The following is an 11399-nucleotide window of genomic DNA, read 5'->3' as shown; positions in this document are numbered from 1 at the left end:
CACTGGCAGCTTCGCCCGACTCGCTCATCCTCCTGATGCGTTGCAGCAAGAAATAGAAAGGCTGAAATTCCTTGAAGAAAGTAAACCGCTAAATTTCCTGAAGAAAGTAAGATGGCGTCTGCTCAGCTCTTGATGCAGTCTCATGAATGACTAGTTTTTTCACGTAGCCCACTAGCGGCCTTCTTCCGGTTTCATTGAGGCGAGCCTTCTTCATCTGTCCTGCGTTCAGCGAGAGACCGCTTCACCAGGAGGTAAATCTTGATCCGTGGCACAGTTCAATCTACAGTCACCCTGGGGATATGCTACAGCTCGCAAAGGGTCCCGGGCGTTGTCGTGGATTCGGATGAGTGGAGAGGTTGCTACCAGTGTCGCTTGTATGTGGCTGAATGAATGCGCCATTAATACTCTAGAATGTGAAGCACTGCTGACATGTACGAGTATGTCTCTCTTGATACGGTATGAGCTGGAACAGTTGATAAACACCGCAGAAAGATCCTCCAGCGACGGTTCCGTTACCCCATCAAATTCGTCCACGCAAAATGAGGTAAGAATAATTCTTCGGTGGTGCAAAGTTGACGCTTTGCCTTTCTAGACAAGCGGTGGGGTGACAAGAGCTGAATCCAAATGCGCACACAAGAAGTCCGAACTCGAGACAAAGCCGGGACTGTTTTACCACGTGACAGCTCTACATCTCCAGAACAATAGAACTACCGCTTTTTGCCCTTCAACAACTAAGCACTAGGAATGCTTCTTGAGGGGAGTATGATGAACGGAGGGCCATGGAGTGAAGAGAGTAAATTAGTACAGAAACTCTTGCGCGTACAGAATGACGGGTTTTACAAGCAAGCGTGGAGGCAGCGCGACATGGCTGGGAGTACGCCGAGGAATTGCCGAACAGAGGCTCACGTTTGATTTGTCAAGCTGTCAAGAATGGACTGATATTTTTGGAAGTTGAATGACGTCATTTTCTCGTCGTTCATCCCGCGGATGATCCCGAACAGCATGTGAAAGTAGTGTGTCCTCGCGCACAGCTCCCGGGGAACGTCCCATTCTAGCTATGACCCCCTCCCTGCATGTGTTGTGCGAACAAACGGCTGCTACCCACGACTTTTCCACAATGCTCCACGAAGATCGTTTTTCTGCAACATGCGTGTGACTTTTTCCGGTTCTACTGTTCGCCCGCCGTTTCTAGCTCTACTTTTTTCTCCTGCCGCAGCACAGCGTGGAATTTGTTTTGATCGCCTAACTCTGATCTCGTCGCGGAATCGGCAAAATAAATGTTAATTTGCTGTTCAAAAGCGGCACCGATTTTGTTTTAATGAACGAGCTGGCAGATTGATGCTAGGGATTTGTTTCCCGTACGAAATCTTTATTGTGCGTAGAAGCACGACCATGACGTGTGTTCTTCACCCGCCTCTACCGCCCCTGTCCCAGTTTCTTTTGGCTTACGAATTCGTTCCACGTTTCCCCGCAGTTCGCAGTTCTGGCGGTTTTTGCTGGCAATTGCCACGAAGTTTTTCGCCGAGGGAACGATTGTTAAAAGCGCGCTCGACACATCTCTGCTTCGTTCCCAAATTGTTGCTCCTTGATTATCGCACACAGCAGTCTGGATTTTGTCCTTCGGGATGGGAGTCAGGCTCCGGTTTCCCGTCATCGTCCACGTGTTTAGAACGATCACGAAGCCGTACCACGCTATGAATCTTTCGACCATCTTTCTTCCCTGTTGAATGTATTTCTACCAACAGAAAAGGACCGGTTCCCGTGTGAGGTTCGCGTTACGCAGAGTGCGTGCTGGGGAATCGCGTGCCGTCCAATGTGTATGGCTCATCCTGTCCGTTCAGTTTCGTTATATTTTAACAGCAGCCTGCCGACACCCGCAACACAGGCTTCCCCCGTCACCGGCGAGTCCGGTGCCGGACTCTCTCTAGCATTTCTCCACTGGAGTTGTGTTCGGGTCAGGACCTCCTGCAGCTTCTCGCTCTCGCATTTTTCTTTTGTGCCTCTCTTCTGACTTCGTTTCTTTTTGACTTTTCAACTTAACGTCACGCTGCTTCTCGGGATTCTACCTTCATCATGCATCAAGGGTCTGGCGCGGAGCGCGTCCCACAGGGCGGGGCGTGGGCGGCGCGTAGTTTCGAAGATTCTGGCGAGACGCGTCGTTCTGTCCGAAGTGCGACGTCAGGCCACAGCGAATCTGCCACTGGTGAGGGGGTGAGGCCTCTGCTCTTCCCCTCTATCCCTGCGGCTGGTTCTGCCTCCCCAAGTATCCAACACGTTCACACACCATGCGTTGCCTCTCCCGCTGAAGACCTGTATTACTCTACGTCTCAAGGTGGCGCTTTGAATAGACCTTCTTCCCGATCGAGACAGGCGTTGTTTCCTGTTCCAGAGGCAACTCTGGATCCCTCTTCGGGCGTGGTGTCTCCTCACCCCTCGCCTGGAGGTCGCCCGTCTCGAAATAGTTACCTTCCCTTTCGGGTGTCTAGGCAAAGTGTCGCTTCTCCGGCATCCAGACACGAAGAATCCGTTTTCCCCGCCGGAACGGAGGCTTCTGTTTCGGCGGCGCCTCCGCTCTCTGCGTCTTTCGCCTGGCGCGTGCTTGCGGAGCAGAGGCGGCAGCGCCACAGCCAGCTTTCCCTAGGTCAGGTGTATGCACACCTGTACACTCCGGGAGCTTCGCGCAGTCCGTCTGCGCGCCTGCCGCCTCTCCCTCACTCCTCGCTTCGGCCCGCGTCGCTTTTGTCTTCAACCTCTGGAGGATCGCTGGCGTCATCCCGGCACGGTGACGAGAGATCTCAGAACACGCCTCACGGTCGGGGACGGAGAAGCAGCCCGAGTCCGGGACTGGGCTGGGGAGCCGTACGCCGTTCGCGATGGCGCCTGGGCCCGCCGTCCTCCGCTTCTCTTCCATCGCTCGGTTCCCGACCGCCCACGCCTTCGTCGGGTGTATCTACAGTCCACGGGTTTTGGACCACCGCGGGGACCCCGGGCGACAGGGACATGTCCGCTGACGGCCCGGCCGTGGCGGTACCTCTGTCTGGGACCCACCGTGCCGCTTTCTCGTCACTTACGCCCGGTCCAGACACGCGCTTTCATCCGTATCGGCGAGGTGCGACGCCTGCCAGCTCCACAGGATACCGATGGTCTCTCAGCTCGACTGAGAGAGCGGCGGTCGAGTTCCAGCCCCACCCTGATGCCCAGCTAGCGCAGGTGGCTTCGCGAATTCCCGCGTCAACCAGCTCATCCTTTTCGCCTGTTCAGGCTGTCGGCAGCTCTGGGGTTATGCTCCAGTCATGCCCGAGCGCCGGTTTCTTGAGCCAGGATGGACCGAGTTCGACAATCCAGGCGGACGAGGGAGAGGCATACGAAGGGGGAGACAGAGCTTCCGGGGGACCTTCTGGCGCAGGCGGAGAGATATGGGACGGTGCGCCGTCTGCCCTGTCTAGCAGTGTCGCCGCGTCACCTGTGGACATTGGAGAAGCGGCTGTCCAAGCACCGGAAGAGAATGCCACCGACGTCGGGCAGGGGCCGATGGCCCTTGCGAGTCGCTGGCTGCGGAAGTTGGTTCAGAGTGCTCGAGGAGAGGACACGACCTGGAGTGGTCAACAAGAGTTGCAGGAGGACTGTGGCACCTCGAAATACCAACTGTCTTTCACGAGTCAGACCGACAATCTGCCAGGGTTCCTCCCTCCAAACAGTTCTTGCTCGTTTCCATCTTCCGTGGTTCTGCCCATGTCGAACAGTGAACGTGGCAAAGCGGACGGAGAAGCCCTCGCTGGCATCACAGCCGAGCGGCTTTGTGAAGGAGGCGAGATGAAGAGTCGAGGCACATGGCTGTATCGTGCTCCCCCCGCAAAGAGGCTTCTCGCTTTGAATGAAGCTGGAACGAGCGCGTACACTCCGGGGGATTCTGGCGCGGAACCAGATGCCTGGTTCGCAAAGGCCGGGGCTGAGGGACCCGCGTTCCCGAGCGACAGAGAGGGATTTTTGTCAGCGGGAAAGACGACAAGAAGTCTGGTCAACCCGGACTACGCCCTCGACCCGTGGAGGGGTGTGTTTAGCGACAGCCAGGAGGCTCTCACCGCTTCAGCAGAGAGCGGCCGACAGAACAGGAACGTCGCCATAGAGGCGGCTGGTCCTGATGATGGGCTCGCACCACGGTGGATGGACGAACTCGTGAGTGCCATGACGATTCAGCAACGAGAGAGGCTGCTGTCCCCCGCTTTCTTCCGGCCTTTCACGTTGGAGGAAGTGGCCCAGTCGCTGGAGGAGCTCGTGCGGATCTACGCCGACGACGAGGACATCTGCTCAGACGCAGAAGAGAGTGATGGCGCGGGCAAAGGCGTCAGTGAAGCACGGGAAAGAGCAAACGCAGGCAGAGTGTGTCTTTCCGCTTCTCTCTACAAATCTGTTCACGCGTCGTCGGACGCAAGCAAGGCGTCGAACGCTTGGGGCAGTCCTCTGTCGTCTGTCAGCTCGAGTGGAGTGCCTCAAGCAGGCTCCGCCGTCCCGACAACTGTCGCTGCGGTGGAAAACAGCCAAGCGAATTCGTCGGCTCTGGCACAAGGCTCCCGAACGTATGATGCCGAAACAAACAGGGACGGGGACGCTGCGAAGGCTTCTGGAGACGGGGAACAACGTGGAAGTGGAGATTCCGCAGAGAGCGATGTTTCGGGAGACAAGAACCGGTGCGAGGCTACGCGAAGGAAGTCGAAAGACATCAGTCAGACTGAACGCGGCGGGCTTCTCTTTGCCTTCAACGCGGGTGTTCTCGCCCACCGCGAAAAACTTGAGAGCTTTGTATTTCTGCTGAATGTGCTGCGCCACCTGAAAGGCGTGCTCTCTGCGTGCCGACAGCCGGTGAGTGGACCGGACTCAGGTCGCCTCACGTTCGCGGCTGTCGCGGCCCGTGAGCTCTCTGGGTCCTCGGGATTGTCCCTGGGTCGCCTCGATTTCCTCGCCGACCCAGCCAAGACGAAACACGCAGAGAAAACCGCGTCCCAGTTTTGGGGCGAGCAGGCTGCGCTCAGCGCGCGTGCCCTGGTGGAGGCGCAAACGCATGCGGGATGGACTGGAGTGTGGCCGCTTCTGCCGCAGGACGCCCGCCGAGCCCTCGGGCGAGCTGTTGAACGGGCGCGGAGTTTAGACGCCGCAACCCAAGAGCTCGCTCGGGTGTATCTTCACCTGCAGGATGGAGAGTGGGATTGGGGGCGCCCCCGTCGCTCCCGGGACTCGCAGAGGCCAGACGCGGTTTTGGCGGATCAGCGGGGGTGTTGGGCGCCGAACGCGTCCTTGCCCAAGCGGGTGGAAAGGAAGAGTGCGGGAGCGCACGTGGAGAGAGAATTCATTCGCGTCAAGCGGCTTGGCGACGGCACGGAGCTATGGCGAGTTGTCGAGAGGACGGAAGCAGCGCCGGGAGATGGGCGATCTCTTTCTTCAGGGGAGGACGCAGAGGAGGCACGAACAGGCTTTTCGTGGAGCGCGTTACTTGGTCATGGCGTCCACCCGCGGGAGGAACTGAAAGGGTGGCAGTTGGCCGTCCAGACACTCTTCCAACACCCGGACGACGCTTGCGGCGGCGTTCGCCGACTCGCAGAAGACACAGGAATTGCGGTCACCCCCAGTACGCTTGCACTCTTGGAGGAAGTTGAGAAAGAGTTAGGGGGACCTGTCAGATCGCACTTGTCGATGCTGTCGGAGGATTTCTTGGAAATTCTGTCTTCCCTCTTTCCCGGTCAAACCCCCCGCGTCGAGGTGAGCTGGAACGAAGGAGGCAGACGCGTGCAAAAGCTGTTCGAGTTCCTTCCACTCCCCGTTTTTGGCAGTGTCTGGTTCTGCAATGCCGCAGGCGGTTCAGACACCCGGTTTCATTCCCTCTTAAAGGTCACTGTTGTACCTTCTGCACCGCTCTTTTTGAAGTGCGTGTCAGTTAGCAAACAGCCATGGAGTCCTGTCCAGTGAGGGTGCGCTTCCGTTTGCACCGACGCGGGCGTGACCATTCCAAAAATGCTTGTTTCGGCGCTTGATGGATCCTCAAACGTGAACGAGAGAGATTTCCATTTCTCAAGAAGCTGAAGTCGCTGAGATGTGTTTTTGGAAAATGCATCTCACGGGTATCGGTTTTTTATTCTCGAATCGGCACGTTTTGTTTCGGATGAAGATTTGTCGTAAGTGCGGATAAACGCATTACGGACTGATTGTGTGCCTACACGATCCACGCGTCTGTGTGCGGCTGCTTTTCGCAGTGTATCGACATGCTGGCGGCGATCCTGAACACCATGGATTTCGTTTCGCTCGGTGCTGCAGAATACTCGTCGCTCGGTTCTTCTCCTGCTACCTCGAACAGTTTTGAAGCCGGTGAACTTGACAAACATCCGCTAAAACAGGTGCGGAGGAATCTTTGAGGGACAGGGTGGGGTGCGGCGCTGGAAGTGTTAGGTCAAAATCGAGACGAATCAGCAGACCACGCGGTTTTCTGTGAAGCCTCGGCGAACAATGCATCATACTTAGAGAGAACTGGTTTTCCAGTGTATGGACCGTGAAAGAGCAACACAAAGCGTTCCACGTGATTCGCGACACGTGGGCATCATGCCAAAAAAGTTGAGTTCAATCCTAGAGACTGAGAAAGAGGGGAACACTTGCCTTTTCCCCTAAGTATTCTTTGTGTTCCAACACAAAGCTGCTGGCGCCGTGGCACTGAACAAGGCTAGATCTGCATGGGACCGGATCCGTATATGTCCTGTATTGTTCTTTGTTGGCGGTCGGAATGAATCGTTCTTGATAAGCTTTTCTTTGTTGCGGTGTTTTGCACTGTGTCAGCCTCTCGTTCACTGCGTCGATGCCATCCATGTAGCAGATGGAATTCTGGATTGGCGAACTCCCCGCATGCAGACAGTGGTGTTGCAGCTCGTCCAAGACGCTGTAAGTTCTGATGACGCCACGGTCCTTTTCCCGTTAGATTTGATTGGCATGCGAATGACCAGACTTGTCCAATCGAGAGTGGCTCTTTCGACGCGGCCGCCCTTGCAATACGCGATCCCAGTATTTTAATCGACCTGCAGAAAAGTGCATTTCTTGCCGAGACACTTTATCGCTTCCGTGCCACGACGGCGAATGCATGCATATTTTTGGCGGAGTCCACATGAGTTTGCGGAAGATTGTCGGTGTGCTGTCTTCCACAGGGAATTCATTTTCAGCGTCTGTGGAACCGCATGACGGCGGCCACTGCTGGCAATTCTCTTGGGGAACAAGCAGCTGAGGCGCACTTCTTGATTCCTCTCTACGGGCCTTTTACTGCGTACGTCCCCACAACTTCTGAAGCATAAGGCGTTGCCTCCATGTGGCAGTTTCCTCTCTTCTCAGTCTGTAACTGGCGCTCTATGATAGGGACGGGAGGCTGTCCAGTGCAAGTCGGGTTGAGACATCGCAGACTGTCGCCTGTCAATTATTGCTTTGTACGGGTAAAGTTGAAGGTTCTGACGGCTTGGTTGGTCTGCCGCGACGCGATAACATCGCGCTACACCCCCACGTGGTCAAACCAGGCAACGATGAGAATGCACGCTCCTGGACTGGTGGCTGCGATTTCAGCACTGACAAGTTACCAGGCTGTGCGAATCCGCTGTGAGGTATAGACCTTCTTCCGACAAATACGAATATGTCGTAGTTGTTGCTGTTTGTCCCGGCAGCTACCTCATTGTGTTCAAGCTGGAAAGACTTCAGGGGTCGAAAACACCGACGACGAAGCCAAATTCGTGTAGCGTTCGCGGAGATGAATGCCGCTGCACATATCAAGTCCTAGACTGCATGGCTGCAGCAACCCGTAGGGACGCGGAAACACAAGAACGTCGCGCTGGAGATGTCGAGACGCTTGCGTCTCTGATCTCAACGATGCTGTGGACTAAAGGAAGTTTGCGATTTCTGAAAAAGGTGGGTCCGCGACCGACGGTGATACGACCTTTGTGCGTGATTACTTCACACAGACATGCACCCAACTCTACCGCCTTTTCCAGCTGTGTGCACGGAATTTTGGGCTCCGTAGCGTTTTCTCTGTTGGAAGCCCTTGTCTCGCAGTCACCCTACCGCATGTTGGCTGTCTGCACGGGTCCTTCAGGCTCCAGATCCGGGCACGCTGGAGGAGAAGGTGATGATGAGCGTTTTGCCCTCTCCGCAGTCGCGGACGTGCGTCCCATCGTGTAACGGTGTCTTGCCTAACGGCAGCTCAGTACAGGTGCTTGATGAGACTCGTTTTTGCGATGTTAGTCAAGATACTCAAGCCACGATCGCACTGTTGACGGACACCGGCAAGTTCACCCTTGATTGCTGCGGCATCATCCTGTTGTTCAGCATTGAGGCGTTCTATAGGTAAGCGGACGCGTGGTATTATAACATTGTGCCAGATGCCATGAAGGCTATATGTGCAAGTTATGGGATTCGTTTGTTTCGCTCCCATAGAAGGATAGCTATCGCGGTCTTTGGGATAGCGGAAATTCAACGGTATTAAAGCTTCAAAGACAGAATCTCCGGAAGATGGACTGCACAATCAGGAGCAGCGTGTGCGTTTTTCTGTTTGCAGCGGACATCGCGCAGGCCTTCTGAAGCCAGCGGCTGTACCAGGTCTTCGTTTTTTGTATGCAAGACGAATCCTGGAAGTTTTTGTTTTGCGAAAGTCGTTGTTTCATTCTTGTGCTCTGCCCATGTTTTGCGCCGTTGAAAGGTCTTGCAGTGCGAGGAAGCCAATAATGTCTTTGGATGCGCCATCGCCTCCTGCCAGCGTTCGGCAAACGCTTTACTTGGGAGCAGGCGTTTGAGTGACCACAGCTTTCGACTGGCACCACGGCATTCGGTCCTGAGCAGTAGCGCTGACTGTAGTGTAACCAAAGTGTCAATCGCTGTGTTTTTATTTGAGTCGTCTGCTTGGCACTGTCCCATGACTTACATGAGACATATTTTCCATGTCACTCCGTCTGGGACATTCGTGGTGAGCCAGCTGCAAGCAATGTGGTGCAGCAGAGAATTATAACGTTTCTGTGGTGGTTTGGTGTGCACCGAGAGACGCATTGGGGTTGAAAGAGAGGAGACTGGCTATGGGTGGTACTGTGACACACGAAACAGTGGGATGCACGTTGCTGTGAAACAAATTGGCAGACAGATGTGCTATATGTACGATGCGAAGACAGGGGAATGTTATGCTCGAACGTTTCACAAAAGGTTCTTGTCCAACGTGACTCCGCTCCAGCTGCGGCCGGGCGTGGGCTACGTCTGGTCAGAACCGAGCAGCCTAATTTCGGCATTCACAGCCGAAAACGAGGTTTACAGGAGACCACGTGTCCAATGAACCGACGTCTCCAACTATTTTTTAGGAGACACAGTAGTAGGGGCTCCCAAATAGGTTTGCCGTCAGTGCAGACTCGCCCAGCTGTATGCAAGGCCGAGCAGTTCTGTCTGCAGCGGCTTCCAATGTTGATGTGTTGCTGTCACCCGCTGGTTGTTGCACTAGTTTCCGCTCGACTTAGACAGAATTTGCCTAGCATTTCTTGTTAAAAGTGAATTACTGAACACGGGGGAACTGACGATTTTGATCGTCTCCGCCGTGGCATGGGGCGAGTAGGATTTGGGGCAGTCAGGCGTACGCGATTGATCGTGTCTGGCGCAGGGTCACCATCACGTTCAGTTTCTGCTCATCACGCTAGCGTTTGTCATCGACCACAGTTTCAGTGTTTCCTTGACTGCTCGTACCGTGCACCGCGAGTATTTAATGCTAGTCAACTACGCTGTGGCAGGAGCCGCAAGCTCTATTCGGAGTTGTAGTGTCTTGCTACAACCGTAGCGGGGTTGTTTTCTACGCAGCAAGCCTGTTATTGCAAGTGATAAAGCCAACAAATCCCGTCATTTCCCCTATGAATGAGTAAAGCGCGCAAGTCATATCACTGACAGTCGTCTGACTCGCACGGCCTAGAGGTGGAATTTTTCTAGTCTGAGCACAGGGGGAGAAGTCCTATCCAGTACCAAAACCAAAGGCAGGAGGCTTCTGCAAATCCGTTGCTCTTCGTCAGTCTATAGGGACAAAGCATTTTGTTGGCAAGGATGCACGAGATCGCTGGAGTCGCAACTTTTATCAGCAGTTAGCACGTCCCGGAATGCGGCACTGCGCAGCCGGAGTAAATCCGACAAGAGATGAAACGCTGCTGCTACACGAAACACCGAAGGGCTGTCTGTTCACCCACCTTAAACTCACCCATCCGTAGGACTAAGCTCGGTCGACAAAACCAACGTAGAAAGATGCACGAACACTTCTTCTGAAAAACTCTCCAGAGACCTGGCTATTATGTCCTTTGACCCGCAAGTTCGAGAGCCCTGACGCGAGGCGCCCGCCAGTTCAAAGTACGCGTGATCATGCATCAAGCTGAAAGGAGAATTCAATGGAAATAATGTGAGCTGAGCGTTTGCTTATGCAAGCAAACCTGGAAAATGACGGTGTTACGTCCGACAGCAGATTCGAACTGAAAAGGCAAGTCAAACGGAAGCTGGTGCCTATACGTGCTGGTTGCAACCCACCCTGTTGAAGTATGTTTGCATCTTCTGCTTAACATAGAACTCCAAGCTACCGAATCGAGCAGGCTCCCGCAGTAGTTGCTCGATTGAGTTGCCCATGGACACAGGTCCCCGGAAGGGTTGGGGTGGAATAACTTCCGTAGCGGCGGCTTCAGGTGGGCTCACCACTGGGAGAAAATCATTTAAATGAGAAGTTTGTCTCTGCTGACATGGATTATGCCTCTCCTTACTTGTCGGCCCGAAGTCGTTAGGAAGCACATCTATTATTACAGAACAAAAAGTAGCGGGACATTAGTAGCACTGGATGGTTGTTGCCTCACCGATAGCCTCCAGATGCTTCGGTGTGTACCGCTCAAGAGCCTCAGGAATGTGTGCCTTCACACACATGAAGCACAAGCTGAAGAAAATAACAGAAACAACAGCCCTGAACCGCATCCTGTTACGTCCACGAAGTATCGGATGTTAGTAGAGTGAGTTACTCGAGAGCGTTTAAGGAACACATGCATGTCTGCTGAATGTGGCGGCAAAATGGGAAGTTCGTTTCATGTGTCTGTACACCTCACATCAGTGTCTTTATGTATGCATCTTCAGATTATGATCTACAAGTAGTTACTGCCTCATCAGTACGTGTAATCTGCTTTCGGCCGGAGTTTGATCGATCACCGAAACACAAAACATACCAGAAGTTTCTCCCTGTAACCCTTTCACAAAGCACATTTACCCACACACATAGATGTACTTGTGCGGAATATTCTGTTTTTTTTGGATTGCTGAGATGGGTCGCCGTTTATGCTGTACAAGTGAAGATAATGTGCTGGTAGGACGATGGGCCGATACGAGCTCAGCGC

At 54.2% G+C, this 11399-nt stretch overlaps 2 protein-coding genes across 2 annotated transcripts; one reads left to right on the top strand and one right to left on the bottom strand.

Annotated features, from left to right (window-relative positions):
• The first annotated feature begins 1147 nt into the window (after nt 1-1147).
• TGME49_223760 (hypothetical protein) lies at nt 1148-9200 on the top strand. Its single transcript, XM_018780016.1, has 7 exons — nt 1148-5754; nt 6246-6386; nt 6820-6921; nt 7182-7297; nt 7686-7926; nt 8111-8361; nt 8573-9200. The coding sequence occupies exons 1-7, from the start codon at nt 2074-2076 to the stop codon at nt 8805-8807; spliced, it is 4767 nt and encodes a 1588-aa protein (XP_018635910.1). The 5' UTR covers nt 1148-2073; the 3' UTR covers nt 8808-9200.
• Nucleotides 9201-10004: 804 nt separating this feature from the next.
• On the bottom strand, nt 10005-11026 carry TGME49_223770 (hypothetical protein). Its single transcript, XM_018780017.1, has 6 exons — nt 10872-11026; nt 10782-10811; nt 10555-10718; nt 10461-10499; nt 10316-10402; nt 10005-10053 (listed from the first exon to the last, which is right to left on the bottom strand). Exons 1-5 carry the CDS (start codon nt 10984-10986, stop codon nt 10391-10393), a joined length of 360 nt encoding a protein of 119 aa, XP_018635911.1. The 5' UTR covers nt 10987-11026; the 3' UTR covers nt 10005-10053; nt 10316-10390.
• Between the last annotated feature and the right edge of the window lie 373 nt (nt 11027-11399).

The sequence above is a fragment of the Toxoplasma gondii genome, chromosome X (genome assembly GCF_000006565.2).
Source record: "Toxoplasma gondii ME49 chromosome X, whole genome shotgun sequence".
In the NCBI taxonomy this organism is placed as follows: domain Eukaryota; phylum Apicomplexa; class Conoidasida; order Eucoccidiorida; family Sarcocystidae; genus Toxoplasma; species Toxoplasma gondii.
This window is presented reverse-complemented; position numbering and strand designations above follow the sequence as displayed.

Bases quoted from the DNA above. Each gene is read 5' to 3' on its own strand.
- TGME49_223760 (XM_018780016.1), top strand. From the start codon at position 2,074: ATGCATCAAGGGTCTGGCGCGGAGCGCGTCCCACAGGGCGGGGCGTGG. The intron at 6,387-6,819 runs GTGCGGAGGAAT...GCACTGTGTCAG, and splicing joins ACAAACATCCGCTAAAACAG to CCTCTCGTTCACTGCGTCGA. The intron at 7,927-8,110 runs GTGGGTCCGCGA...CGGGTCCTTCAG, and splicing joins GTTTGCGATTTCTGAAAAAG to GCTCCAGATCCGGGCACGCT.
- TGME49_223770 (XM_018780017.1), bottom strand. From the start codon at position 10,986: ATGCGGTTCAGGGCTGTTGTTTCTGTTATTTTCTTCAGCTTGTGCTTC. The intron at 10,719-10,781 runs GTAAGGAGAGGC...ATTTTCTCCCAG, and splicing joins TAACGACTTCGGGCCGACAA to TGGTGAGCCCACCTGAAGCC. The intron at 10,500-10,554 runs GTGGGTTGCAAC...TTGCCTTTTCAG, and splicing joins TGCAAACATACTTCAACAGG to TTCGAATCTGCTGTCGGACG.